Source organism: Electrophorus electricus, chromosome 10, assembly GCF_041902795.1.
Source record: "Electrophorus electricus isolate QZ-2024a chromosome 10, ASM4190279v1, whole genome shotgun sequence".
Classification (NCBI taxonomy): Eukaryota; Metazoa; Chordata; class Actinopteri; order Gymnotiformes; family Gymnotidae; genus Electrophorus; species Electrophorus electricus.
In genome coordinates this window covers 20,509,337-20,536,677 of record NC_137506.1, presented here as the reverse complement: position 1 = coordinate 20,536,677, position 27,341 = coordinate 20,509,337, and the positions used below count along the sequence as shown (strand labels likewise).

Here is a 27,341-nt window from a genome sequence, read left to right as displayed (position 1 = left end):
GGAGGGAGGGAGGGGGAGCAGAGTGAGGGGGAGAGAGGGAGAGTGTTGCATATAATTTAGTTATACAGTTCCAAGCCTTGTATAACTGCCCACCTGCCCAGGTGGGTGGCTGTGTGTCCACATGTGTGAAGGTGAGGGAGGGAGGGAGAGGGAGGGAGAGGGAGGGAGGGAGGGGGAGGGAGGGAGGGAGGGAGGGAGTGGGAGAGGGAGAGGGAGGGAGGGAGGGAGGGAGTGGGAGAGGGAGAGGGAGGGAGGGAGGGAGGGAGGGAGGGAGTGGGAGAGGGAGAGGGAGGGGGAGGGAGGGAGGGAGGGGGAGGGAGGGAGTGGGAGAGGGAGAGGGAGAGGGAGGGAGGGAGGGAGGGAGTGGGAGAGGGAGAGGGAGGGAGGGAGTGGGAGAGGGAGAGGGAGAGGGAGGGAGGGAGGGAGGGAGTGGGAGAGGGAGGGAGGGAGGGAGGGAGGGAGAGGGAGTGGGAGAGGGAGAGGGAGAGGGAGGGAGGGAGGGAGGGAGAGGGAGGGAGGGAGGGAGGGAGGGAGAGGGAGGGGGAGTGGGAGAGGGAGGGAGGGGGTGGGAGGGACTGGGGATGGTAGAGTGAGGAGGAGGGAGGGAGGGGGAGCAGAGTGAGGGGGAGAGAGGGAGAGTGTTGCATATAATTTAGTTATACAGTTCCAAGCCTTGTATAACTGCCCACCTGTGGGAGTTTTTTTTTATATAAAGAGGCTTCCTTCATCTATGCTGCCATCGAGGTGATCAGGCCTAAATTCTTGCTGGCACTCCCTGCTCTGTGCCTGTTCTGTGTTTCAGCATCCTTGACTCATTCCACATGTTGCATCTCGGAAACATTTTCTTCTGTTTGCTGGATATTGAGTGACAGTCTTGTGAGCGTTGCCAAATGTAAAATTACACAGCATAACAAGGGTTTAAATGTAACATATATAAATTTACCCATGCATTCTGAACTTTAAAGAACAAAATCTTGTTCTTTAAAAAAAAAAGGTATTTTAAGATAAGAAAGAAAACCTTCCTGTTAGGGTTCCAAATTCTTCTCTGTGGCCCATTAAAAGAAGCTCTGTGTTTGATAAGCCAGTGTTTCTAGAATCGGCACCAATGAAAATGTGCCTGGGAATGCTTGCAGGGATGACATGAGTGACAAATGATGTTTGAGTCATTTCCATGTTGGCACTATTCCTTTACACTCGACTCCACCTGGTGGAAGGAGAGAGAAAGCACGAAAATTTAGTTTTGGCCTCTACTCTCAAGCATAGTAATGTTATCGTTTTTGTAGGATAATGGTAACATTGTATACATTTTACTCTGATGCTCTCTAGGAAAGCAGATTATAACTGAGGGGCTGTTCTGTTTCTTCCCTTGTCAGGTTAACCAGGATCCACCCTCCATCTGCACGCCCATGAGAGAACCTTTTTCACCCCATGGCGGAGTGGTGTCCACTGAACCTTTCCATGGCTGTTACGTGCGTGCCCAGCCTTTCGATGAGTTCCCCATCCCCAATCGCCGCTACCTGCCCCCCCAGGTCGGTCACCACCTCTCCAACACTTCTCCCTCATGCCTGATTTGCCATTACGGCTCTGGCGTGGTACGTGGTGAAGCCCCACACGGGGCTCTGAACATTTTGTGTGCTTCCCCACTTCCGCAGGGCTCTTTCAACTCAGCGCGACATGTGAGCTTTCACATGGACGATGAGGAGATTGTGCGCATAAACCCCCGCAAGGACGTTCTCATCCGGGGCTATGAAGACTACCGACATCCTGTCCTGTGGAAGCAGGAGACCGAGCGGGACGACGGTGACTTCTCCGCCGCCTTCTCCAAGCTGGACGGCAAGAAAGCTGAGTATCTGTTCCCAGACGGGACAGAGGCGCACGCCGGTGGCAAGGACTCCATCAAGACCCAGCAACCGTCGCCACTGCTTAAGCCCAAGAAGTCTCGGCGGCGGGAGGACGGCGAACGCTCACGCTGCATCTACTGCCGTGAGATGTTCAACCACGAGGACAACTGGCGGGGTCAGTGCCAGGACGCACCTGACCCCATCAAACAGTGCATCTACAAGGTCAGCTGCATGCTGTGCGCCGAGAGCATGCTCTACCACTGCATGTCCGACTCAGAGGGCGACTTCTCGGACCCCTGCTCCTGTGACGCCAGCGAGGAGCAGTTCTGTCTGCGCTGGCTGGCCCTGCTGGGCCTGTCGCTGGTGGCGCCGTGTATGTGCTGCTACCCGCCGCTGCGAGCCTGTCACCACTGCGGCGAAGCCTGCCATTGCTGTGGCGGCAAGCACAAGGCTGCCGGCTGAGGCCCCACCCACGCCTAAAGCACCTCACGGCCACGTGGGGAAGGAAGCGCCGCCGGCATCGTCTTTATTTTTCCAGCCGCCCCGAGACGGGCGAGGCACCGCGCCGCTGGAGGCTTCGGAGGTTTGATTTGCTGAGAGCAGCATAGGCTGAGCCGCCGGGCCTCTCGGGTTCTCGGGGGCCGCACCACAGAGCTCCCAATGCGAGGAAAGGCGTTCACACAAATGAACTCTGAGAGATCACGAAACACTCACAAACATGCAAAAAAAAAGACCAAAAAAGAGGGAAAAAATTACTCAACATAAAAAAGCAAGTCACCATATCAGACTTTCATTACAGATAATGTGTAACCTTTGTGAAGGAAAATTGTCTTTTGTACAGAGATCAAAAGTATAACAAACAGAACAAAACAATTGTGCATACAGAAGATCTGCTGTATGGTTATGCTAAAAGGGATATTTTTCTTGCTTTTTGTGAATTTGCAGTAGGGTAAAAGTGGCCTTTTCTTTTGACTCAAACATTCGCTGACTGTGTAATTATTAGACAAAAAAAGTGCACTAGATGTGTGTTCTCCCATGAAAGGTAACCCTCATGAATTGTAATGGTACATAAACAAAAAACCACCTTGAACAAGTTTTAGGAGTACAGATTGTTTACTGTGATGGGTGTGTTTTCCTCCTTTCTTTTTCATTGTTTTGTAAAAGACAGTCATGTCATTTCTTTTGAAATGGTAGTTTGACATATAGCCTTTATTATGAATTGTGCTAATGTTTAAAAGACATCCATGTGTAATTTCCTAAATGATGTGGCCCACATCAGTGCATTCCAGCATAGAGTGTTAGTGGACAGCTGTGAAATGGTATCATCTAGCCCCAGTCATTCCTTCTATTTCCACATGAGCATCAATGGTGTAACCGATTAGTCATGATTCCAGGAATGCTCATTTTCAATATAATTTCCTGTTTACCAGAGTGAAACTGGGTTCCTTTCAGCTTAATTGTCCTGAAGCTGAAATTGTGCTCAACCAGCAAGTAATTGTTTGGTACTTTTAGGCACTGTTGTGATTGTTAAAAGCATGTCTAGTTTCCATGACCGAGCAAGGCACTTGTGTTGTATTAAGGATAACTAAATTTGAGTTCACTCCTACAAACCCTAACCCTTATAAAAGCACTCGTTTCCAAGCTTTGGTTAGAGCTCCATCTCCAGATGTTCCTTTTGTATTCCATATAGTATCTAGTCTGTGTTTTTCTGTCATTGTTTTAAGAGGTTATCAACATAACTTAATTTTTGGTGCCAGTGCAAAGAAGAGCCCATACAAACCTGCAGTTAAACACACAGAAACTTTATGCACACCAAGGCATTTCCTTTCATTATTTCTGCAATTCACGACGAGGTTTAAAAAAGTGAGTCTCAACATTATAAACTGCATGCATGTCAAAGATTTATCAGTTGGATTCGCATGGCATTGTTGCAGAAATCGTGCAAGCAATTATCATTTGGGTTAAAAGAAACAGCAGCACTACATAAAAAAAGCAGCACTAGCTAACTAAGTTTTTAAGTATCACCCAAATGAATGTTAGCAGGAGAGATGCCCCATTGTTTTGAGGTCTGTGTCAGTTTTTCCAAAAAAGGTCTTTCTGAGTTCTCTGTGCTCTTTACATCAACACAGTTTACTTTCTATGCAACTATCTCCATGAGAAACATAGACCTCTTCATACAAGTCAGTGACATGACACTTTAATATAGATGTTAATCTTGCTACCAAACTCAAAAGCATATGTAAATAAGTAACACTATATTTAAGCAACAGTAATAATCCCATTCAAATTTTTAAGAGTTGTATTTATCACCGCTGTCAGCATATATTATAGCTTGAATTGACAGCATTATGTACATAGGTCACCTTTTAGTATTATTTCACATTGAAAGTAGAGGGAGTACATGATGAAAATGATTGAGCTTTTAATAGAGGTTCTCTCTAGTTTTGTATTGCAAAAAGGCTAGAAACTGAATGCGGTACAGTAGTGGCACTCCTCTTTTAAAATGTTTTGTCATATGAAGCTGCTAGAAACAATCACTAATTTTGCATTGAGAGGAATAAAATTCAGCTACGGATGACTGTTAAAACATAGTTCTTTAGTATATTGGTCACAGTTGTTTCATTTTTGTTTGTTTTTTAATACACCCAATTTAATTGTTGAAACTTATTTCATAAATCTCATATTGTAATTGGATTACTTTTTATATTGCAAGCTGAACCAAGGTTTGATAAACCTTAACAAAACTTGCTGGCTGAGAAGCAAATTGTAGGATAGGCTACATTCATACAGTTCTATTATAGACAAATTCTGTAAGACCTAGTTTCATTCTGCATTAACCAGCACAGTGCCACCACATGTGATGTGCTGTATTTATTATGCAAGCTGTCTTTCTTGCCTTCCTTCCACTTTGCCATTAACTTAGCATTTATCTGTTCTGTTTTTACCACTTGCTGCTAGTCTTTTTTTTTTTATTTTTGGACATTGTGCATAACTCTGGAATGCATAAAAGATTAACATGCTTTGCAGTTTAGAAAAATGCATATGTAAATGTCATTTCGGTGTGATATAAAAAAAAACAACAACAACAAAAAAAACAGATAATTTCACAGCAGTTCAGTGGTTTCTTTGGAATTCTCCAATGCTTTGGTGCACTGATATGTAGCTAGGCTTTTCCTTTATATGGCACTTGGTGTAAAGCTCATGTGATTAGTTCTGAGTTGTGAAAACATTTGTGTTATGGTAATTGCAGTATAAATGGTACTCTGATGATTCCACTATGAACACTGCCTGTTTCTTTATCTGCATCTCTAAGTTTTAGTGCCATTTGCTTCACCCACTGACAACCTCGAAGAAGTGCCTCACGTCCATCATAATTTTCATCCAAAACTTAACAGCTCTTGCTATGGTTGTATTGGTTTATACATGTCTAGGTATTTGTATCATGGTTTGAAAATACCAAGTATATGATGTAATATTTATAGTTCAGTAACTCACGTCATAGTTGTATTTTCTTTATACGGATGTAGCTTGTTACGTTTCATAAATATATAATGTAAATATGCATACAAATGTTTGTAACTGTTTTTATGTTACATCATACACTTGTAATTTGACATATAAAATAACATTACCATAATAAAAGGTGAGTTTTAATGTAGACTTGTGCATTTGTGTTTGGGGGGGTAATAGAAAGCAATTTTGTTTGTTAAAAAAATTAATACATTTTTTCTCAATGTTTTAATAATTCTTAAAATAATTGAAATTAAGCAAGTATATTTACTACAAGCAACTAAGCCTTCTGGACAAAGGAATTCACATCCACCAGAAGCAGCACCTTATTTTTCCGTGTTAATAAGTTGATTTGGTTGTGCTTCCTATTTTTAATCAATATGTATGTAGAGCAGTTTGGGACAACCCCACATTGACTTTTTGTGCTTCGTGTCCAAGTGGAATACAACACTGGTACTCTGATGTTCCAGAATGGCAGCTTTAGGGTTCATCTGTGAATTCAAAATTGAATTCAACAGAATTCAAACTCTGAATTCTCAGGACACTGATGGAAACCTAGGCTACCAGGATTGGAGCTGTTTTTAAGGTGAGGAGATGCATTTCCTAGTAATGGGAAAGAAATTACTTGGGAGACTAAGTGTTGTCAAGGAATCTCATGAAGCAAAATAGGTCAGTAATATGTACAGAATAGGATTTATATTAATCTGATCATTCAAAATTTATGGCATACTACCTCATGTAAAACCTTTTTAATGTTATGTGAATGCTGCAAAAAGCACACTGTTACCCTCAGGCTTATTGGGAATTTCACATCAGTGAATTAAAGTAAAAACTGGTGTGACTATTTCTGTTGAAATTGTTACTGTTTTTTCTTATAGTCACTTGGTCTTGATGTAGGTGGAAATAGTCTTCACAAACAAAGACTATTCCAACATCCTTCATAATGCTACTATGGGAAAACTTTATGAAGATAATGGCAAATCTGTAGGAATGGAGTTCAAACATGACTACAGCTCTTTTTCTGGTAAGGTTTTGTTTGTCTTGCTGTTTGAGAAGACTGTTTTTACAAATTGAATATCTGTATTTTATGAATCACAATCTTTATTTTTGGTGTATTACCCAAAACTGAGCTGTCCTCTTTTTTTTTTTTTAATTAAGTGGGGTCTTTTGACAGGCTCCACAGATTTCGGCAACATGTCCTGTGTTGTCCCAGGGTTACACCCTTTGATTCAAATTGGGACTGATGCACTTAACCATACACCAGAGTACACAGCAGATGCAGGTGAGCTACTCAGTTACCAGTGGAAAATACAGGTTTTCCTTTAATCATTTTGATAATTTACTTGTAAGATGAAAACTCATAGTATATGCCCCTATCAGCATTCCTCAGTGTTGTGAATGGCATTTTTCATCTCATGCATTGATGCATGGATTTGTTTGGGGGTTTTTTATGTTGCATTGTTTAGACCAAAACAGTGGAACTTCAGATTTGTCACTTCAAAAAGACCCATTTGCTACATGATTGTAAGAAATCCTGAGATTGCATGTGTACACTTAAAACAGGATTTAACATTTGTTGAAGAATAGGCCAGATTTGTAGATCACTTGGTTTGCTATCAGCTGCTGACTGTGACCATTCTGCCCTACAACATGTAATTATTGCTAACATAGTGAAAACCTGCTCTAGTTAGTCTGCATCTTGCATGATGGAGGAAAGACAAGTTCAAAGCAGGCTGATGAGAGTAGTATAACATTCTCATACATATAAATAAATATTTTGTGTATTTCTCACAAATTAAAATATGAAAATACATACAAATACTGACAGTTATAAATAACAGTCCTTCAGTAAATTCCATTATTTGTTTTTGCAAGTATTTATTACTTGGGAGACTAAGTGCTGTCAAGGAATCTCATGAAGCAAGATAGGTCAGTAATATGTACAGAATAGGATTTATATTAATCTGATCATTCAAAATTTAGGGCATACTACCTCATGTAAAACTTTTTTAATGTTATGTGAGTGCTGCAAAAAGCACACTGTTACCCCCAGGCTTATTGGGAATTTCATTCTATGTTCCATGACATTCTATGTACCCTTCTCTAACACTTCACTGTGTGGTTGGCTTTTTTATAAGGACTGAAATACTTAAAGTGGAAAATGTCCATATGTTTCTGCCATTAAGTATCTAAGATTTATCATAATTTGACAAATTGTTTAGAAATTCAAGTATTTGGGTGATTATTTGATAAGTAGTCTTGTCAGTAGTGGATTAATTGTCCAGATCATCAAAACAATTATTTAACACAAGGCAAACCAAATAGTAACTAAAGAAATAATTTTTGATCAATATTATTTGCGGCTTGTGCAGTGTTAGAAAGAGCGTAGATGGCTCTTCAGGCCTAAGAAGCAAAAATATGTCATTTTTAACAAGGAACCTAGGAACTAATTTTAATTGGAACAACAAGGCGTAGCTAATGTTGCATTACGTATGTATTGTCGACGTGCAGGCTTGCTGTGACTCTGAAGCTAGCTAGCTTATCTGGCTTTCGAAGGTCGGTTCGAATTTGCATCAGTTTCGTATTTTATTCTAAACAATGGAAAGTGACATACTTGATGCCCTGGAGCAAGTCGGGTAAGCGAAAGCAATCATTTTAGCCAGTATTTTTGTATTTGGTTGGTAACTAGCTGGCATATTAGCCAGCAATGTAGCTAGCTTCATTAGCGTTAGTTGTGTTGTGTGCTGTGCAGGCGTGTAGTGGATGTGTTCCTGAGCAGGTTAAAGGTTGGTTTTACGGTTGACTTAACTACTGCTGATGTAAAGCTTTTTGCGCATATTTCGCAGATACGGCGGGGTCCTCGTTAACGAGAACGCACTTTCAGCGGCATGTGAACACGGATGTTCCTCGCAGGAATATGCAAATATGTGCGCATGGCTGTCAACCAAACTGAACCACCACTGTGATATCGGGAATCAGAAATCGGGAACATCAGGTAGTCTTTACATTTACAGCATTGTGCTAACCCAGAATATTTACCTTTACAGAGTCCAATGGCTGTTCAAGAATTTTGTCTACGTTATAGTGGTAGAGTGATCACATTATGAACGTAGATATGAAGAATGCAAAATATATGTCAAGTTCGGTCTTTTCTGTATTTCTTACTATTTGGGTTGTCTGCGATTGTATTTTGAAGCTTAGATACTGCTCATTCATTGCTGAAATTATGTTTTCACAGACGATCCTGAGAGGGGTATGTTTGAATTGAGCAAACTTCTTAAAGAGATGTCTTGTCCTTATAAAGGACTTGTTTCAGGCTTAATAAAAGGAGAACTAAACAAAAACGACCACCTAAAAATTATTTGTAAGTTTTATTACTCATATATGACTAACATCTAATTATAATTTAAATGCTATCACTGATCAGTGTTTTTATTGTATTTGTAGTGTTTCTAGTATCTGAACTTCAGGCTGCACAGATCATGGCAAGCAAAACAGTAACTGACAGAACAGTTAAGAAACAGATAACGCCTCTTCAAGATCTCCAAGCAATCTGCAAAACACTGAATTTGACCAAGCCAGATGAACAGCGACCATCAGAGTTATTTTCATCCATAGAAAACCAAGTTAGTTTACTGCAGATGTCTCTGTCATTTGAAGCAATTTCTGTATTATATAATTTTGAAGAACAGATTATGTTTTAAGGAGCTCCTTGGTGCATATGACATTCACTTTTACATCTTGAGCTTAACCTTCTGAACTTTAAAGTGTGAACATACTGTAATCTAACCTCTTAATTCAGGGCTCTTTCATATAAACTGACTGCCATGAGTTCTGGAATTTGTTTCTGGCTAAATGCTTTGTTTTACTACTTACTGTAGGTAAATGTTTTGCTCAAGAAATTTCCAGAGAGGCATGTCGGAAAGCCTGTTTTAAAGCAATCCCTCACCAGTGAGCAGTGGGTAAGCAATGCCAACAAGAACTCAGCATATTTAGTCTGTAATACTCTATGAATCTATATGTTACATTTTGAAGATCAAACACAGAAATGATGCACATCTATGCATATGCACAGCTCACATGAACCTTACAACCTTGGGCAGAATATGCACATTTCCAGTTCTCTGTTTGTAATCTACATTAGCAGTGTTGTTGTTTCTGATCTTTATGTTCTTGGTTATGTATATGTGTATTTTGTAAAATGTACCCTAGTTTCATGTCAGTGTTTTCTCTAATCATTGACTTGTTTGTATTCTCAGCGGCATCTGGAGAAGATAAATCATGTTCTTTCTGCAGACTACGCATGTCGTCGGCGCATGCTGGCCAAACGGCTCGATGTCACCGTGCAGTCTTTCAGCTGGACTGACAGAGCGAAGGCATGTTCAGCTGCAGCTTTCCACAATTATTTTGTTTGTACATCAGTGATGTTTCCAAGGCCTTGGTTAATCAGTTAATTGTGAATGCAAGGGTCAGAGGATATATATGCATTGTGCTCATGCAAAGCAATTAACCGTGGTCTCATTCTTTTTCACTAGGAGAAAATTGATGCTATGGCCAAGGCCTATCAGCCAAAGAGACACTCACTGACATTAAAGTCATCAGTAAGCCTGGCTCACCTCCTGGCAGCAAGAGAGGACATCTGCAACATGGTGAAGACTAGCAGTGGCTCCAGCAGAGAGAAGACCACCTGCGCTGTGAACAGAGTGAGTGGGGTTTGCATGTGACTCTCTTTAAAGTAGGCTCATCTTAATAAATATTTGCAATTCATTAGGCTGAGTTCACAGGCTTGCCATCGTTATCAGTGTGTATAATTATTCATTTCTGTGTGTTGAACAGTCCCATAGCATCACTGTAACCATCATTTTGTTAAGGGCTTTTATTTTTGTGACATGCTGCCTAGGTGCTAATGGGAAGGGTTCCTGATCGGGGTGGAAGACCTTCAGAGATAGGTCCTCCCCCTCCAGAGATGCCCCCTTGGCAGAAGAGACAGGATGGAGGAGGACGTGGAGGATCCAGAGGGGGTGGATATGGGGGTGGGGGATATGGAGGGGGAGGGAGGTACGGCAGAGGTGGGGGATATGGTGGGGGATATGGTGGAGGTGGGTCAAAAGGTGGATGGGGCCAAGGTGGAGGTGGCGGACGAGGTCAGTGGGGGAAAGGTGGTAAGGGGGGATATTATCGATGATGTGTTTTTGTTTATTTTAGTTAAATGATTAAGCACAGTGGATGTGCATATTGTGTAATGAGCTGGATCATCAACATGAATCCAGCACCTTTCTGGGTTTTTGTTGTTATTTTTGTTTTTTTAATCCTCATTGTGTAGATGTGGCGAAACTGAAGGATGCGTTGTGAACACTTTTTTTTTTTTTTTTTTTTTAAGTACAACAGCCCTTTTTTTAACGCAGATGATGAAATGAAGGTTCATATAATCAGCCCCTGACTAGCACCATCCATGCACATGTATCAGTGTTAATACAATGTTATTAATCATGACCTTCCATAAGGTTACATGTCTACATTATTACACGTTATGGGAGACAGAATGGGGAGTAAATTGAATGTGATTGTGTGACTAATCCAAGTCAAGGGGTCCAGCAGTTCTTGTCTAGTTTAACCAAGATACCTGCAGGAAAAGTATGGCAGTTACTAATTAAGTGCATGTATAGACAGTGCCTCTTAACACCACTGCAAGGGACAGTTTTGGTTTACTGTTTTTTGGTTTATTGTTCAGAGTGATAATGTAACTCTGACGAAAGTATCAGTTTTGTCAAAGAAAAAGCCAGCAGAAAAAAATGTAAAACATCTTTTACATGTTCTTTGCTTAAAAATCTGGCAGTACTAAATAAAACAAAAACTAAACTAAATTGGAAGTGTTTTTATACAATCAAGTATTGATTCCAGAAATAATTCGCTGTTTTAGTCCTAGATTTTCCTGAAAAAATACTGAGCGAGTTGAGCGCCTAAAGGGTGTAACCCCCTCAACCTCCCTGTGTAACGCAAACGTGTCTTCTTTTAAGGGGAGGTATTTCGCGTAGCTCTGCTCGCCTAAAGCCGCAAAGGATAAAAAGTGTCTTCTGTCTTCGCTAGGAACGCCTAATTTTATGTTAGAAAACCATTTTCTTATCATGGCATCAGTCTGTGAGGATGAAGCCCGTCAGCGACTGAAGCGCAAGATCAGTACTTACAGCGATGAGTATAAGGATAAACTGCATAGTTTAGGAGCTGTCCAGAGCTAGCGTACGAAGAAAAACAGTGTCATGACATGCTAGTTCGCTTCTTTTTAGTCGGGTGGATTGTTGAACCTAACTAAATGGGCCTCATCCACGCTGGAGCTTTTCTAGTTCTGGATTTTGTTTTCATGGACCATCCTTCTCAGATTGATGCAGCCTACCAGCCCTGCACTGCCTTAGACAGGTAAGCGTTTTCACGCTACACTAAAGGTGTCACATTTCATCACGTTCTGCAGATCATGCATGTTGCACTGTACAATGCCAGCTCTCCTCGTGCTAACCTGCAGTCTGACAGGAATGTGTCTGTTTGAAATCCCGTGCAGACCGACTAGTTTCAGATCGTTTCTAAACCAGTGTTACCTGGTATGGCTGCATTGTCAAATTCATTTTTCAGTTGCACTGTGAAATACCATAGAAAAGCCTCCCATGCCGCCACATACTCCTGGGAGGGAGTGAATGCTCTGGATGCTGCCGTACTTGCGTACGGCAGCTTGTCAATGCTGAGGCAGGAGCTGAGCCCAGCCTAGACACTGCACGGTAAGACGTGCTGTCTGCGTGCATCTTCATTCTTCCTAAACAGTATCCCCCAAAACGGTAACACTGATCGCCACGATGTGCTTGTTGTATTGGACCCATGACTCATGGTACCTGAGTATAGCCACTACATTATTTCAGGAAGGCATTATTAACCATGGTAGAACGAAGCCTAACATTATCCCAGACTACTCTGAGATGATGTATTATGTGCGCACTCTGTTGCACAGAGAGCTTTCTGACCTCAAGTCCAAGGTAGAGACATGCTTCAGAGCAGCACCATGGCAACTGGTTGTCAAGTAAGTGAATTAAAGTAAAAACTGTGGTGTGACTATTTCTGCTGAAATTGTTACTGTGTTTTCTTATAGTCACTTGGTCTTGATGTAGGTGGAAATAGTCTTCACAAACAAAGACTATTCCAACATCCTTCATAATGCTACTATGGGAAAACTTTATGAAGATAATGGCAAATCTGTAGGAATGGAGTTCAAACATGACTACAGCTCTTTTTCTGGTAAGGTTTTGTTTGTCTTGCTGTTTGAGAAGACTGTTTTTACAAATTGAATATCTGTATTTTATGAATCACAATCTTTATTTTTGGTGTATTACCCAAAACTGAGCTGTCCTCTTTTTTTTTTTAATTAAGTGGGGTCTTTTGACAGGCTCCACAGATTTCGGCTACATGTCCTGTGTTGTCCCAGGGCTACACCCTTTGATTCACATTGGGACTGATGCACTTAACCATACACCAGAGTACACAGCAGATGCAGGTGAGCTACTCAGTTACCAGTGGAAAATACAGGTTTTCCTTTAATCATTTTGATAATTTACTTGTAAGATGAAAACTCATAGTATATGCCCCTATCAGCATTCCTCAGTGTTGTGAATGGCATTTTTCATCTCATGCATTGATGCATGGATTTGTTTGGGGTTTTTTTATGTTGCATTGTTTAGACCAAAACAGTGGAACTTCAGATTTGTTGCTTCAAAAAGACCCATTTGCTACATGATTGTAAGAAATCCTGAGATTGCATGTGTACACTTAAAACAGGATTTAACATTTGTTGAAGAATAGGCCAGATTTGTAGATCACTTGGTTTGTTGTCAGCTGCTGACTGTGACCATTCTGCCCTACAACATGTAGTTATATGTAGTTATTGCTAACATAGTGAAAACCTGCTCTAGTTAGTCTGCATCTTGCATGATGGAGGAAAGACAAGTTCAAAGCAGGCTGATGACAGTGGTATAACATTCTCATACATATAAATAAATATTTTGTGTATTTCTCACAAATTAAAATATGAAAATATATACAAATACTGACAGTTATAAATAACAGTCCTTCAGTAAATTCCATTATTTGTTTTTGCAAGTATTTATTCCAATTTTGAAAGACATTAATCTTTTCAACAATTTGTCTTGAAGTAGAGCCACAATTCTAAACAATTATCCAAACACAGATTTGAAGATATCACACCACCACACAAACATTACTGACCTAAGTTTGCACTGGCATGTTGGTCTTACATGTATTGGTCTCTTATACCATCCCACCTGACATATCACCTGACATTTTGCTCAGTATGAACTGATTCACAACAGAACTAGATACACAAATAACAATGTACACATTTTATCTTTATAAACAGGAAACATGAAATAATGTCAACATACCAGATTAAATTTAACATGAAAGTTGGCAGTCCTTCTCCAGTTACACCAGCAGATAATATCTGTTTGGTTTTCTTTGTTTAGTGAATAAATCACATGGTCCTTCCATCACAGGGTCTGAGAAAGCTCAGATGTATGCACTGTGGACAGCAAAAGCTTGGCCATGACAGCCGCTGACGTGCTCCTGGACCCAGCCCTGCTCCAGCAGGCCAGACATGACTTCACAGTAGCCAAATGTACACAAGAGGGACACAACTTGGACTGATGCTTTCATGCCACAAACCAGTATGAACCAGACAGCTTCGGCTGGACCGGTGATGACGCTTGTCTTTGTCACATGCAGGCTGAAATGATTGTCATTTGCATTTTTTCTGTTGTGCATTACTTTAGAAAATGCTGATATGCTGATCGTAAATTGATCATACTGCAGGAGCTCAGCGCTATGACCCATATTGTTGATTTGTTTCTCTCGTTTCCCTTATTTTAGAGGGCGTTACCCATGCATGATTGTGAAATAGTCATTTTTCCACTGTAGACTGTTTTTATTGAGCAGCCTGATAACATGTCCTGACTATACCATAAATTGTTTTTTTTTTATGGCAATTTCCTAACAAACTTACTATGTATCCAATGCTTTAGTTTTACCTTGTGTAGAAAATGTGAAGTACTATAATCAAATAGTAATCTAAAATATGTAGAAATTCGTAATTACAAGCGATGTGAGGTGATAAGATGATAAATGGATATCTACTTTTCCAAACCCACAAACTTTTCTAAAGTCCACTTTGCTTAGTTTGTTTTGTTTTTTTCGGTTTTCCCCCTAATGGTGAGTTCTGGTAAAAGTGGCTCTTGACATATAGGGTATGGTGGCCACATGTATGTGACAACCACTGCTTGAATAGCAGATGTTGTCAGACATCCCCTTTTTTGTTTTAATGTCTAGTGCCGTTAAGATAAAACGTATTAGCTCCATTCATAAAATCTATCTTTTCCAAGAAAATGACAAGTAACAAATGTGTTTATAATATAATTATATGCAAAATGAGGTTTGATGAAGGTAAAAGATAATTATTGATGCAAGAGTCGAAAAAACGAAAATGCCAAGGCCAAAAAGATTCGGGTATAACATTTCTGACTCACAAGTTACAGCAGGCTTTTGCTGTTGTTCCTAACCAGGTTGGCACATGTCTCTTGAGGTATCTTAACCCACTCCTCTATTGCAAATTGTTCCAACACATCCAAATTACATAGTTTTCCTTAACCTTGTGCTCCTGCCATGGATTCTCATATAGGATTGAGTCCTGGACTTTTCCAACAGAATGTCTCCTTATACTTTGAGATGATGCAACACACAGCTGTTTGGACACACTGAAACACTTGGAAATGGCAGTAAAGCCAGCCCCCTTCTTTTTGAGGTCCAGACTTATTTCTTTGCACTATTACAAAGAATGTAATAGTGGTGCCTCTAGCCCTGTTCACTGGAGTCTGCTTACTAGGGTTCAATACTAATTCATTGTGCCAGTCAAGTCAGATGCGATTCAGGTGTGGTTTGAAAGAAAAAATTTCATTTGCTATATTTCGTTGAAGAATTCACATGAGAGCTAGTGATTTTGACCACTATTTTTGTTATATTTGTCATTTGTTATATAAGCTTTTTTAAAAATCAAAAATGTACCAAATGGGGCCCTTGATACTGATGAATGTTTTACTCTGTAATAGTTTTATGAATGATTTTAATACTGAATATGAACACTTCAGGAAAATGTTCCCTATCTCTTTAGAGGTAGTAATTCTGACTTGAACTGTATTAACAGTATATATTTGACTTCTTTTCCCTTCTGCTTTTGTTTCACTTTCAGGCAGCATTAAAGAATTAACATCTTTGCATAACACACAGGCTTGAAATGTTGATGATGATGAAGGTGGAGTGTGCTTTATTTCCATTGGTCAGTCTTCTTCTGATGAATATTTGTTGTAATGCTCTTACCCTTGGTTGCTCAGGATCTTTTGCAGTTCCAGCTGAACGAGGTGGTCTCCAATGACTCTGTCTTCTTAGGAGTAGATGGACCAATAAATGATGCCGAATAGGGAATATTTATATAGAGGTCCACTGCTTTGCTGTAGGACATGAGCGGCATGGAGGCATTATTAGAACCATCATGATACCTGAGTAACAGTAAACAGTTGTACATGGGGGTTGGGGAGCATGGGGTCTTTCATAAAGCTTAATTTTTCAACTCCTATGGTATATGGTAGCTGATATCACAGACTATAGTCTATATTAGAATCGCCAATACAATATGAAATACTTTATGTTCAAGTCATAAACACTGGAGGAGGCAAATGTACCTAGCATGATCTGACAGCATGACCATGAGAGTGGCAGGGAAGTACGTCTGCTGCAGGAAAAATAAGATATGGTGCCGGAGGGTGAAGTGGATGTACAGCCGATTATACCAGCCTGGAAGATGGAGAAAGAGAGTGCAAGGCAGAGGGGAAAAAGGAGAGACAGACACATAGACAGTGTACCGCAGATGGCCGCTTTGCGCGTTGTGTCAGTGAGAGGATATGATGGATTCACCTGTGATGCTGTGGAAAGCCAGCTTTGTAGTTTGTAACTTCTAAAAGAGAAACCAGGACAGTAAGATCCTGTCGTGTGTTCAAAGACTCATTTCCATTCTGCCAGCACAGCATGAGGTCAGCAGCAGCAGCATGAGTAGTCAAAATCATTTTTACTGTACTTTGTGCTGTGATGGTATTGGGGAACCAATCTACACACAGCTCTCTATTTCGAGACAGCAGATTTGGGTGTCCAAGAGAAAACGACTCAGGTCTATGATGTACATTTCAGTGACTGTTACTCTGAAAGACACAGCGCATCTTAGTCTAATCTAAAGACACAGGGGACAGTGAATCTTAGTGTAATCTGACATTATCTCAGCAGTGTGGTCTCATTGAAAGAGCTAAGTATTCCAAAAGCACTGTAGAGATAAGGTCACATAAATTATTTGAAAGAGTTTTCAGAATGATACTCATTGTATCATTTTATGGTGCTATAATGCTTTCGGCATCAGTGGAGCCTACACTCAAACCAAAAAGAAAAATGACAAGGCCAAAATGATTAGGGTATAACATTTCTGACTCACAGCTGACAGCAGGCTTTTACTGTCGTTCCTAACCAGGTTGACACATGTCTCTTGAGTTATCTTAACTCTTTCCTCCATTGCAAATTGTTCCAACACATCCAAATTACATAGTTTTCAAGCATGGAACTTAACCATGAACTCCTGCTATAGATTCTCATATAGGATTGAGACCTGGACTATTTCAAAACCTACATTCAAACCTATACTGTAACGTGTGGTGGCCCAAGTGCCGCAGGGCAAGGGGCAGGACGCACAGACTCCGCTGACTGGGACGTACATTTATTAACACTAATGGCACTCACAATATTCACACACAAGGAACATGAAACGGTTAACGTTAGACAGATACAAGAGTACGTTTTACATTAACACAAAACATCCACACATTACACCTACAATAACCCAGCCCCTGCACACACGGGTTTATATGCATTTAGATGAACAAGGTGCAGGTGCGCGCAGGTGTGGTTACAAACAAAACCACCCTCCCACTGCACGTGGCGGGCCAAATCACGTGACTCGGGGGAGGCGAGCGTTCCGTGACATATACAATGCTTGTTCTTTCAAGTCTGTTGAAAATGTACATGGCTTTTGGCACTACATAGTTTCCAGGATTGTCCATTGTACCACATATTAAAATTGGTTAATTTAATGTGATAATGCAATTATTTAATGTTTTGTATATTTCATGTAATGTCAAATGCATTTTATTGATGTCTATTTAAGACAATGAAGTTTATTAGTTCAGTTAGCTGGTTTGTTTGATGGCCCAGACAAGAAGGTTTAGAGTTACCCTTGATAAAAACAGCATGTCGGCCATCTGTCATGTTAAGATTTATGAATCTGAATAAAACCTCAAATCTTCACATAATTACTGCCCCTCTGTTTTATAAGATGAGATATAAGCATGAGGGTGTAGGGATCGAGTCAGTGGTGCTGTCGCTAGCACATGATTCAAGATCCTTAAGTTCAGTACTGGGCAAAATGGTCTATATTTAGCTAATAGTTTCATTGTGGACAGCAGTAGCCTAGAGGCAGGAACATTTTTGACACAGTTGTAGTAGGTTTGAGCCCCATCTGACATGTGCTTCCTGCTGCTTTGCCTTGAGCAAAGGCACAGAACTCCCAGCTTCCAAAGAGTGTCCTCAACCGGCCAGTGTAAGTCACTGAACAGAGGATGTCCATACAGTGGCTTTTGTTATAATAATACCAAAAACATCCTGGTCTTAGATGTGATTTTGTGAGAGCGCACTGCAAGCTACAGAGCACATTGCAGTCAGGATAGATCTGCAACATCACGTTGTCTGTGGATGTACTGTGAATGAAAGACCTTTTGAAGAGAACAAAAAACATGTCAGGCACCAAGATCTTCTTCACTAGCCTGCTGTCAAAGGTCATGCTCTGGTTGCTGCTTCTTGGGAAAGACAGATACTCATCTTTCCAATAATGCTGCACATACAGAGCCATTATGAAGTCCTGAGGCATGAGAAGGTCAAACGTGAAAAATCTTTTGCATCACACTTTAAATTCGGGCTATCAATTATGACAATATAGCATGATTATATAGCATTAAATTTTACTTCTAAGAATACAATGTAGACCATAATTCATTACTAGTAGTGAATACTGATTAAATGTGTCATACTCAACTACAGCTTGCAGCAATTGAATTTGCAGCAAAATGAAGACGCTCAACCAACAATACTTTTAAATTATGCCATGCTAGTATATGAATCATTTACTTTTCTACATGCTTTTCCCCAGAGTCTCCTTATCTCTGCATTTATTGTCTGCATGTATTTACATCTGCTGTTGGTTACATGTTTCCAACTTTTACTAAACACTACACATACACAAGAGAAAAGGGATGTCTAATGACCTTCAGTTGTAGAATTCTGAATGAATTCACTGGAGTTTTATTCATTACTTATTACAGAGAAGACGTTTAGCTGATTTGTCTTGTTCTGATTTTTCTTTAAAAGCTATGAGCAAGATTATTTTTACTTTTTATGTCTGGAATTAAATGTAGCAGAAAACCAACTCCCATATCATGAGTTTATATTCTAAACAACTATAATAGTTCACCAGGCTTAAATACTCACCATATCAGCTTCAGAGATAGTGTGAAGACTCTCTTTGAACTTCCACACCCACTGGTATAGATGATCCTGTGATTGTACAATTAAATTAAAGCAGAACAACACAAAATGATTTAGATTCCATTTATGGACCATTCAGTTTTCATTTATTTATATTTACTCAAGGCTTGCAAATATTAAGCACTTGATAAATTATTCCCTTTATGCACACGGTTATAATGCAGGGCCCAGGAGATGGTTTGATGGTAGTGATGGTATAAAGGCACCACAATGATCTTCATATTTTACACTTGCATATTCTCAGTTCATGAACACATCTTCCACTTTTCTAGTTATACATTGTTGAACTCTAGTTATCAAACTGAGTGCAATTTGTGATTGTAAATATTTTATATTACCAAATATAAAGGAATTTAGTTTCTTTTTTGTCGTTAGGACGGAGGGTGCCGCACAGACGAGAGAAGCCGCTATTTAGTTTGCTCACTGTCTGAACGTGGTTGGGTACACTTTCTCTGACGTTTGCATTTTGCTCCTGAATGTACAGTGTAGCCGTTTGCAAATCGAGTATTCATAACAGTAACGTTTAGTTCACGACAATTGCTTTCAGTCTTAATATCACACGTACGAACCAAACGGCTTTGTTTTTTTCTCTATGACCATGAATTCGGGTTTCATGAGTCAGTTTAGAAATCGGTGCAAGTAAAGCAAAATCTCTGTGTTAATGATACGTACTGAAATTTATGATCTCGTTGGCCTAATTACAATAAGCAGACGTCGAAATTATTTTCCCATTTAAAATAATGTTGGGTTTGTTTCGGATATGGTGCAGAGTATAGTAGTTCGTCGCTGGATTTGTTATTAACTTTACACACGTTTGTTTGACTGGTTGTTTTTTGTTTTGTTTTGATTTGTTTTGCACAAATATGCTATTTAAACACATAATGCCGTGATACTGAGCTGGGTTTAGGATACTGGGATTAGACGGCTGCTCAAGAAGTGCTGCTTATTAAATATGTACTAAAGAATTTTCAAACTTTAGAACAGTATTATATTTTACTATAATTCTTATTCACTTTCACTTCTATTATAATTTATACAGACTTTTGCATTTTAATCGGTTTTTATAGCTTTGTAAAAACGATCGTTCCTTGCCTTTTCTGAATGATGCATGCCTCATGTGATAGGCTGGCAGCACAGGGTCAAAGTTCGGCGGTAGCTATGACGCTCCATAGTCAATTCAAATATGGAGTCTATCTTCCACGAAAAAGTGAGTTCTGATGTTGTTTTCTTTGTTTTATTAAATGATTGCCAATTAATTGAGAGTTGCATTACAGTTAATTAATTTGTTCTTTATAAGTACATCTCAGGTCCCTCTAGTGGATGGCTAGGTTGTTAACTTGCTGGTTAGCTAACGCTAGCTAGCTCGATAACTTGCTATAAAGCATACAAATGGACATTGTTTTGACGAGTTACAGCTGAGTATGTAGCTACGTGCTTTCTTTACATATTGGTTGTTCAGATATGCATGCATGCATGCATGCATGTATGTATGTATGTATGTATGTCTGTGTTTAGTATAGTTTCGTGGCCAAACAGAGAGAGTAGCCAACACTTGTTATTTGCGATTTAGGTAGCTAGCTAGCTAGCGAGCTAAGCTTCAATAGTTCCTGTTTGTAAGATAACTAACTAGCTCACTAGCTAGATAGCTATCTAGCTGGCTCTCTAATTAGTTAGATAATTAGCTAAGTTAACAATTTATCTAGCTTTCATAGCTAACAGAAGTTACTTCCTAAATTGGTATTTAAGTTTTTGGACATTTACAGACATGATGTTATTTAGCTACAGTTTTGTTAGTTTTCGCAATCTGAAAGTGTCAGCTGATAACTAGATAGCTGGCCAACCTTCTCGCTTTCTGTCAAGTGAACATAGCTAGCTAGCCTACTGCCTAGGGGTTAAAGGCTCTCTGCATGGTTTACACATAGATACAGGATTTATATATTAAACATAGACACCGACAGGGGGAGCTCGTCTGAAGCCACCGCCCTGGCGGCGACTGCTCCCGTAAAGTAAGGGGTCTTTATAAGATGTATGAGAGATTTAAAAAAAAAATAATAAAAAAATCTGAATAGACTACCGGCCTACTCTAAATATCATATTTTATCCGCTGGCAAATGAACATTAAAATCCCAAATACTTACCATTTTGGTCTAAACTATCTTTTTGAATTTTAAATAGTTTCTCACACTTTCACTGGGTATGTAAACCATATATGATTGTCCACACATGCACATTCCACACATTTTATTTGAGACATCTATTCTGAAACACCTATAGGTTTATAGTAGAGACTGTAGCCGATGTGTTAAGATGCACGGTTTGTGTATGCCATCCTTGGTGGCTGATTTTCACTACAAATTCCATGACCGTATCTGTGTCCCTGCTGTGTTTAGATCGGTCCACCACCCCAATAGCATCCATCAATGATCCTATGATCAAAACATATAGTGATGAACAGTGTGGCTGACTAATTGTACATGGAAGCAGATGGGCTACAGTCAGTAATTGTGTTAGAAAATGAAACTGTAAGATACTGTAGGCGTTCCTAACAAAGTAGCCTGCAAAAGTATAAAAAAAGATATTTAATATCTACAGACCTAAATGCTTGACATCAGTGGACATGGTGTTTAAAAGTATGTCCATTGATTACAGCAAGAGGGCTCCTTATGTGCCCAGCACTGCCTCAATAATCTACTTCAGGGGGAATACTTCACTCCAGTTGAGCTGTCGTCCATCGCACAGCAGTTGGATGAAGAGGAACGGATAAGGATGGCTGAAGGCGGTGTGCTTAGTGAGGAGTACAGAACATTTTTAGAGGTAGGCAGAAGGATGAGAGGATTATAGTGTTCAGTGTTTTGAGGAAGTTATTGAATGTCTTAACATTGTTTTTTGCTGTCCCATATTTATCTTAGCAACCGTCCGGGAACATGGATGACAGCGGCTTCTTTTCCATTCAAGTGAGGGATTTTATATATTGTGCTTTCAGTTTTCTGTCAGGCATTAATAATTAGGCTTTTAACCACTGAGGTATAATAGATGTCATTCCATGTCATATCTGTGAAACATGCTACCCTGGAAGTGTGGCCAGACATTTTTAATTTGTCTTTTGATTAATTCAAGAGTAAAAGTTGGCTTTTGACTCAGTGATTTGAACTCTAGTTATTTGTAGTACAGTTTAAAGGGCAGAATATATATGGACATTTTTCTCATATAAAAATGTAATGATAAACAGAGTTCATGTTAAATATACGAGATTTTCATTTGTTCCCATTGGTGCCCTCACCTGGATCAACATAGTATTACAAGTAAAAAGTCCACAATACCTGAAATGGATTACCAACCATAAAACACACACAAATTCCATAATAACATTTCAGTTTTTATCATAAAAGCAATCTTTTATACTCTTATTTATGATCAGGTTTCTTACAAAATTTTAGTTATAAGAAAATTACATCATCTGTTTAATCAAATATTACAATTGTTTCAATTTTGGAGGTTTACCTGGCAATTTTTGTTTGTTTTGTTTATTCTTTTGACCTTTCAGCACTACTAGAACTAAGCTTTGTCCGTATCAGATATACAGACATGAAGATACCGACAGATAAAAGACAAACCTGAACACATAGTGCTTGACTTTGGCTATTCTACAGATGCACCTTCCTTTGACCGTTATACATATCTACCTTTCTTTTGCTGTTCTACACATGCACCTTCCTTTTGCTGTTCTGCCTTTCTTTGACTGTTCTACGTATGCACCTTTCTTTGGCTCTTCTACATGTACACCTTTTTTTCATCCAGTGAACATTTTAGCAAACAAGTGCCTAAAAGGCAACTTAAAAATCTCTTTTCTTCACGTGATTTGCCATGGAATGACTCGTATCCAAGGGACAGAATATATTTTCCTATGAGAAGTCTGTCAAAGGAGCCCTTTTACTACTGTAATTATATTTGAACTGCAGGATCATCACTGCTTTTGTCTTCTGTCGCCATGACAGGTGATAAGTAATGCCCTAGGAGTATGGGGTTTGGAGCCCCTCCTCTTTAACAGCCGCGAATACCAGCGACTAATGATCGACCCTGTGTAAGTCCTTTATGTTCTTTTAATCAGTCATAACTACCTTACTAATATTCAGGTTATGGATATAACAGTTCATGTCATGAACAATGTTATCTGTGGTTTCAGAAATGAAAAAGCCTTTATATGTAACTACAAAGAACATTGGTTTACAGTACGAAAGCTTGGACAGCAGGTATGATTTCTGAATTTGGGTATTTGCATAAGTGAGATTCAGCATGTGTAATAAACATAAAATATATAATAAAGCTTATTTGTAAGATCATTTTTGCTATTTGAGCAGATTCTTATGGCTCCCTGAAAATGGGTGTCTGGTTAAAAAGTGGTGCGTCTCCTATATGACGCACCCAATAGCATGTAAATTGATTTAAAGCATTCTGCTGAAAGTAATCTGTCATCAAGAATTTAAAATGGAACAATGACTAAGTATAGTGCTAAAATGATAATTGGCACTCCTATCTCATACAGCCTGTTTATAAATGTATATGTGATCTGCTTTAAAAATTATACATGCATAATACATTGGTACGTGTACATGTCTGGCAATAAAAAGTTTTGTTAAACAAACTGAAATCTCATACTGTCTTGTCTATTTTCTTCACTTTATGTAGTGGTTTAATTTGAACTCATTGTTAACGGGACCAGAGCTAATATCGGATACATATCTGGCACTTTTCCTTGCACAGTTACAGCAAGAAGGTAAACTCACTTCTGAGTATCAGCATTTTTAGGAGAAAAATCCTCAGTCTGCCACACACATTAAAGACTGCTATCAGTATGTCTGTATTTTCATGTCTTGTCTTTAGGGTATTCCATTTTTGTGATTCGAGGGAACTTGCCTGAATGTGAAGCGGATCAGATTTTGCGCATCATGAGGGTGGAGCAGCAACATCGACCAAAACTCATTGGAGAGGAGGAGGCTCAGACAAGCAGTGGCCAAAGGCAGGGAGTCATGAGTACAATGTCCACACGGTGCTAATGATGGAAATTAACTTAATACAAACTGAGCACAATACCTACTGGTTACACAATACCTACCAAGTTACACCCACAAAAACATTACCTAAAAATTCAAAAAGTTTAAAGGAAACTTGTCTGTCAGTTCTTTAATTTGTTGTGCTGTTATGAGAGAGACCATTTTATTGTATTTGAGTATTCATTGGTATTCTTATTAGAAGTAAAAACGACAAAGATTAGAGTATGTCAGTAGCCTTGTGAGTTAGGACTATACACCAAGAACTGGAACAATTAGTGAATGGACCTCTTGGTTGACTTCATGCTTTAGTTTACCCATGACCTCTAATAATCTCCAGGACTTCACTGCAGCACGCATCAGAGACTAGACATGGCATGGAAGAGGATGAGGAGGAGCTGAGAAAGGCTTTAGCTCTGAGCAGACAGGACATGGAGGTGGAGGACGAGGAGGCAGACCTGCGCAGAGCCATTCAGCTCAGTATGCAGGGTAAGGAACCTGGAGACTATTAAACCAAGAGACATGGTAAGGACATGCAGCAAATCTGATTAACCATTGGCTAAACACATTTCTGTAGCTTTTAAACAATCTTAGAACTATATGTGATCCTTTGGCCAAATGTGCTTGTTGCCACATTGTATATATTGTATAGTTGTGTGTGCAGTGGTAGCTCAGTGGTTAAGGTACTCTATTACTAATCAGAAAATTGCCAGTTCAAGTCTCACTGCTGACAAGTTACCACTGTTGGGCCCCTGAGCAAGGCCCTTAACCCTCAGTCGCTCAAATTGTACTTGGATCATAATTGTAAGTCGCGTTGGATAAAAGCGTCAGCTAAATGTAAATGTATGGTTTCTAATGCAATACCCACATAGGTCTTTTCCCCTCACCTCAGGTGTTTCAGAGAGCAGTAACACTACAGGTTGCAAGGAGGTTGGGGAAAAACCTGCCATGACCCCGGCTCCTGTAGAAGCTACCACGGGTGGTGTGTCTGAAGGCAGTCTGAGTGAAAGCCTCACAACAGAGGAGCTCCGCAGGAGGAGACAGGCTTACTTTGACAGGCAAGGCACTTTTTATTCCCCAACTTAACACTCGGAGCACTGCAAATATTTTCACCTCTAAAGATATTACTCATGTTTTTATGTCTTGGCTAGTTACTCTTTTTTATCTTTCCCAACCATGCAGGCAGTCCCAACAGGCTCAGCCAACCTCTCCACATCAACAGGACACAACAACGGCTGGTAAGGGATGATGCTAAATTCTGCTTCTTTTTATACTGTTACAGATCTGTGAAAGAGTTCTGCTTAAAAATTGTTGCTAGTCAGGAAACGGCATCAATATTCAACTAATTATATTTATAATGATATCAAAGTAAATGTGATCCTAACCAGATTTCATAATCATACTTACAATGAGGTATGAATGAATTATGTTAGCTGCTGTTTGTTGGTTTTGTTTTAGTAATTGCTGACCTTGTGCTTTGCTGCCACCAGGTGAAGAACAGGGCACTGGGTGTAAATGCAGCCAGTGAGGACACAGTGGCCATAGGCATCTACAGCCACAGCTCTGTTACCAGTAACTAGCTGCCCTCTCCATCTCTTTTAAACAAGAGCAACCTTTTCCCTCTTTAAGCCATTGCGGTGTGGGAATGAACAGAAGGACCAGATTGCCATCCACCACTAACACAACACCCCTGTGGATCCACTCACCAGGCTGTCATATGGACAGAGTTAAAAGAAATGACACTGAAACGCAAGTGTTCGAGCATCGTCTACCCCTTACAGAAAGGCCACTAATGTACGTACAAGTGTTCGAACATTAGCTACCCCTTAAAGAAAGGCCACGTTTGCGGAAGTGTTTGAGCATTATCTACCCCTTAAAGTGGCACTGTGTGCGCTTCTGCTTTACTCCTTAAAGTCAGGATAGAGGAACGAGGAGTGCTCAGCAGCGCACTACAGTCTTCCTCACTAAATTTTGATATGGCCTTTTTACCACAGCACCTTTAAACAAGTAAATATAGTTTTCATCACATTGATCTGTTTGTAGTTTGTTGGCCTTGGTGGAAGAGGAGGCATGCAATTGGAGCCCACTGTGATGATAAAATTAGAAATTCAGAGGGTGTAGTCACACACATATCAGTTGGTGGGGGGTGAATGGAAAGAAACAAGTGCTTCTGTAGGGTGCAGGGGCCACCGAGGACCACTTAAGTGTCTGTGCTTATTGGGTACACCACAGCCTGTCTTGTCTTTCTTTGCCAGGGATATTTATAAAGTGGCAATGTTTACTTGTGAATTCTCATGCAGTACCTGTCTAAAGTAGGGTAGTGCTGTAGGGATTGTTTAAAAAAAGACTCGACTACCATTTCCTTGGTGTGAGTTCAGTGACATAAAGGTGCATTGTAACCTTTTTATGTACATCTCAAAGGGGGGCGTGGTTAGAAGTCAACTGAATGGAAATATTGACAAGTCTTGCTCTACTCCATACAACTGAAGTTGAGCTCTGTCTTTTAAATATGAGAAATCTAGATTAAGGTAAAGGCCACAACAATGGGCAGTATTTGCACTGCAGGGATGTGTAGCTCTCAATATAATCTAACGGCTACTGCTGTTTATTCTTTGTGTGTGTGTGTGTGTGTGTGTGTGTGTGTGTGTGTGTGTGTGTGTGTGTGTGTGAGCGAGCACGCATGCGCACCAAGCTTAAGGGATAATCTGCTGTTGTTCAGTGCATGTTCACTGGAATGTGAACCTGCAGTGTATGGAATAAGAAGTATACATTGTATTGGCTGCCCAGTTAAGTTATGACCCTGCTTAATAACCATTTTCCTTCCAACGCAGTAAAGTTATGCAGCTTTACTAAGTGTGTTTACAGGTACCTCTCACTGGATTGCCAGTGTTTATAATATCTAGGAATTATGCTAATTGAGTATGACATATGGTGCAGCAGTCGCTAGACTACTAGTCACTTGTAAGTGGTCACGTGTGATGTGTGTATGGTGGTAATGTAAGGATGTGGGCTACTGCAAGATTAAAATGTATGTCTTTTCCCCCATTTAAAAAAAAAAGTCCTTTCTAATAGATACCTGCTTTCTGTTTATTTTATCATTAAATCTGGCAGCCTTTTTTTTTCAGTACATATTCCTCCTCTCAGTTTTTTTGCAGTAGACTAAGCAATTGTATTGCTTATGCACCAATGATAATTTCATTTA

The 27,341-nt window shown here is 39.8% G+C and overlaps 4 protein-coding genes and 1 pseudogene across 10 annotated transcripts in view; 4 read left to right on the top strand and 1 right to left on the bottom strand.

Annotated features, from left to right (window-relative positions):
* Positions 1–5,499, top strand: part of spred1 (sprouty related EVH1 domain containing 1) — a 29,851-nt gene extending 24,352 nt beyond the window's left edge. For all 4 annotated transcript variants that reach the window (XM_081722097.1, XM_081722096.1, XM_081722099.1 and 1 more), the window contains 2 exons: positions 1,374–1,529; positions 1,653–5,499. In XM_081722097.1, coding sequence (XP_081578223.1) covers positions 1,374–1,529; positions 1,653–2,303 — 807 coding nt within the window. In that variant the 3' untranslated portion in view covers positions 2,304–5,499. The remainder of the gene's footprint in view (positions 1–1,373; positions 1,530–1,652) is intronic.
* Positions 5,500–7,847: 2,348 nt separating this feature from the next.
* On the top strand, positions 7,848–11,215 carry fam98b (family with sequence similarity 98 member B). Of its 2 annotated transcripts, none has more exons than XM_027011645.3 (8): positions 7,848–7,987; positions 8,198–8,346; positions 8,590–8,604; positions 8,799–8,977; positions 9,233–9,313; positions 9,611–9,727; positions 9,887–10,054; positions 10,252–11,215. In XM_027011645.3, exons 1-8 carry the CDS (start codon positions 7,950–7,952, stop codon positions 10,534–10,536), a joined length of 1,032 nt encoding a protein of 343 aa, XP_026867446.2. In that variant the 5' UTR covers positions 7,848–7,949; the 3' UTR covers positions 10,537–11,215. The 2 variants fall into 2 exon arrangements, with proteins under 2 accessions (XP_026867446.2, XP_026867445.2); XM_027011644.3 differs by having other exon boundaries at positions 8,590–8,715.
* A 127-nt stretch (positions 11,216–11,342) lies between these two features.
* On the top strand, positions 11,343–15,676 carry LOC113578416 (peptidase M20 domain-containing protein 2-like; annotated as a pseudogene). Its single transcript, XR_014125693.1, has 6 exons — positions 11,343–11,765; positions 11,976–12,118; positions 12,261–12,414; positions 12,503–12,629; positions 12,778–12,885; positions 13,901–15,676. The product of XR_014125693.1 is annotated as a peptidase M20 domain-containing protein 2-like (transcript).
* Positions 15,677–15,730: 54 nt separating this feature from the next.
* On the bottom strand, positions 15,731–19,312 carry LOC113578410 (gamma-aminobutyric acid receptor subunit rho-1). The gene is given in 8 exon segments (XM_081721968.1): positions 15,731–16,247; positions 16,368–16,441; positions 16,443–16,496; positions 16,559–16,648; positions 18,185–18,408; positions 19,035–19,068; positions 19,070–19,100; positions 19,243–19,312. Coding segments are annotated over 8 exon segments (717 nt in total). The 3' UTR covers positions 15,731–16,107.
* Positions 19,313–20,253: 941 nt separating this feature from the next.
* Positions 20,254–27,210, top strand: atxn3 (ataxin 3). Of its 2 annotated transcripts, none has more exons than XM_027011589.3 (11): positions 20,254–20,298; positions 21,741–21,905; positions 22,001–22,045; positions 23,087–23,172; positions 23,275–23,341; positions 23,778–23,865; positions 23,973–24,108; positions 24,480–24,628; positions 25,032–25,197; positions 25,322–25,377; positions 25,630–27,210. In XM_027011589.3, the coding sequence occupies exons 1-11, from the start codon at positions 20,275–20,277 to the stop codon at positions 25,665–25,667; spliced, it is 1,020 nt and encodes a 339-aa protein (XP_026867390.1). In that variant the 5' UTR covers positions 20,254–20,274; the 3' UTR covers positions 25,668–27,210. The 2 variants fall into 2 exon arrangements, with proteins under 2 accessions (XP_026867390.1, XP_035388364.1); XM_035532471.2 differs by having other exon boundaries at positions 20,257–20,298; positions 21,789–21,905.
* Positions 27,211–27,341: the final 131 nt, after the last annotated feature.

Excerpts from the sequence above, each read along its gene's own strand:
- fam98b (XM_027011644.3), top strand. The coding sequence starts at position 7,950 with ATGGAAAGTGACATACTTGATGCCCTGGAGCAAGTCGG. Across the intron at positions 8,716-8,798 it reads CGACCACCTAAAAATTATTT|TGTTTCTAGTATCTGAACTT; the intron begins GTAAGTTTTATT and ends TTGTATTTGTAG. Across the intron at positions 8,978-9,232 it reads TTTCATCCATAGAAAACCAA|GTAAATGTTTTGCTCAAGAA; the intron begins GTTAGTTTACTG and ends TACTTACTGTAG.
- atxn3 (XM_027011589.3), top strand. The coding sequence starts at position 20,275 with ATGGAGTCTATCTTCCACGAAAAA. Across the intron at positions 20,299-21,740 it reads AGTCTATCTTCCACGAAAAA|CAAGAGGGCTCCTTATGTGC; the intron begins GTGAGTTCTGAT and ends CATTGATTACAG. Across the intron at positions 24,109-24,479 it reads CAGACAAGCAGTGGCCAAAG|GACTTCACTGCAGCACGCAT; the intron begins GCAGGGAGTCAT and ends AATAATCTCCAG.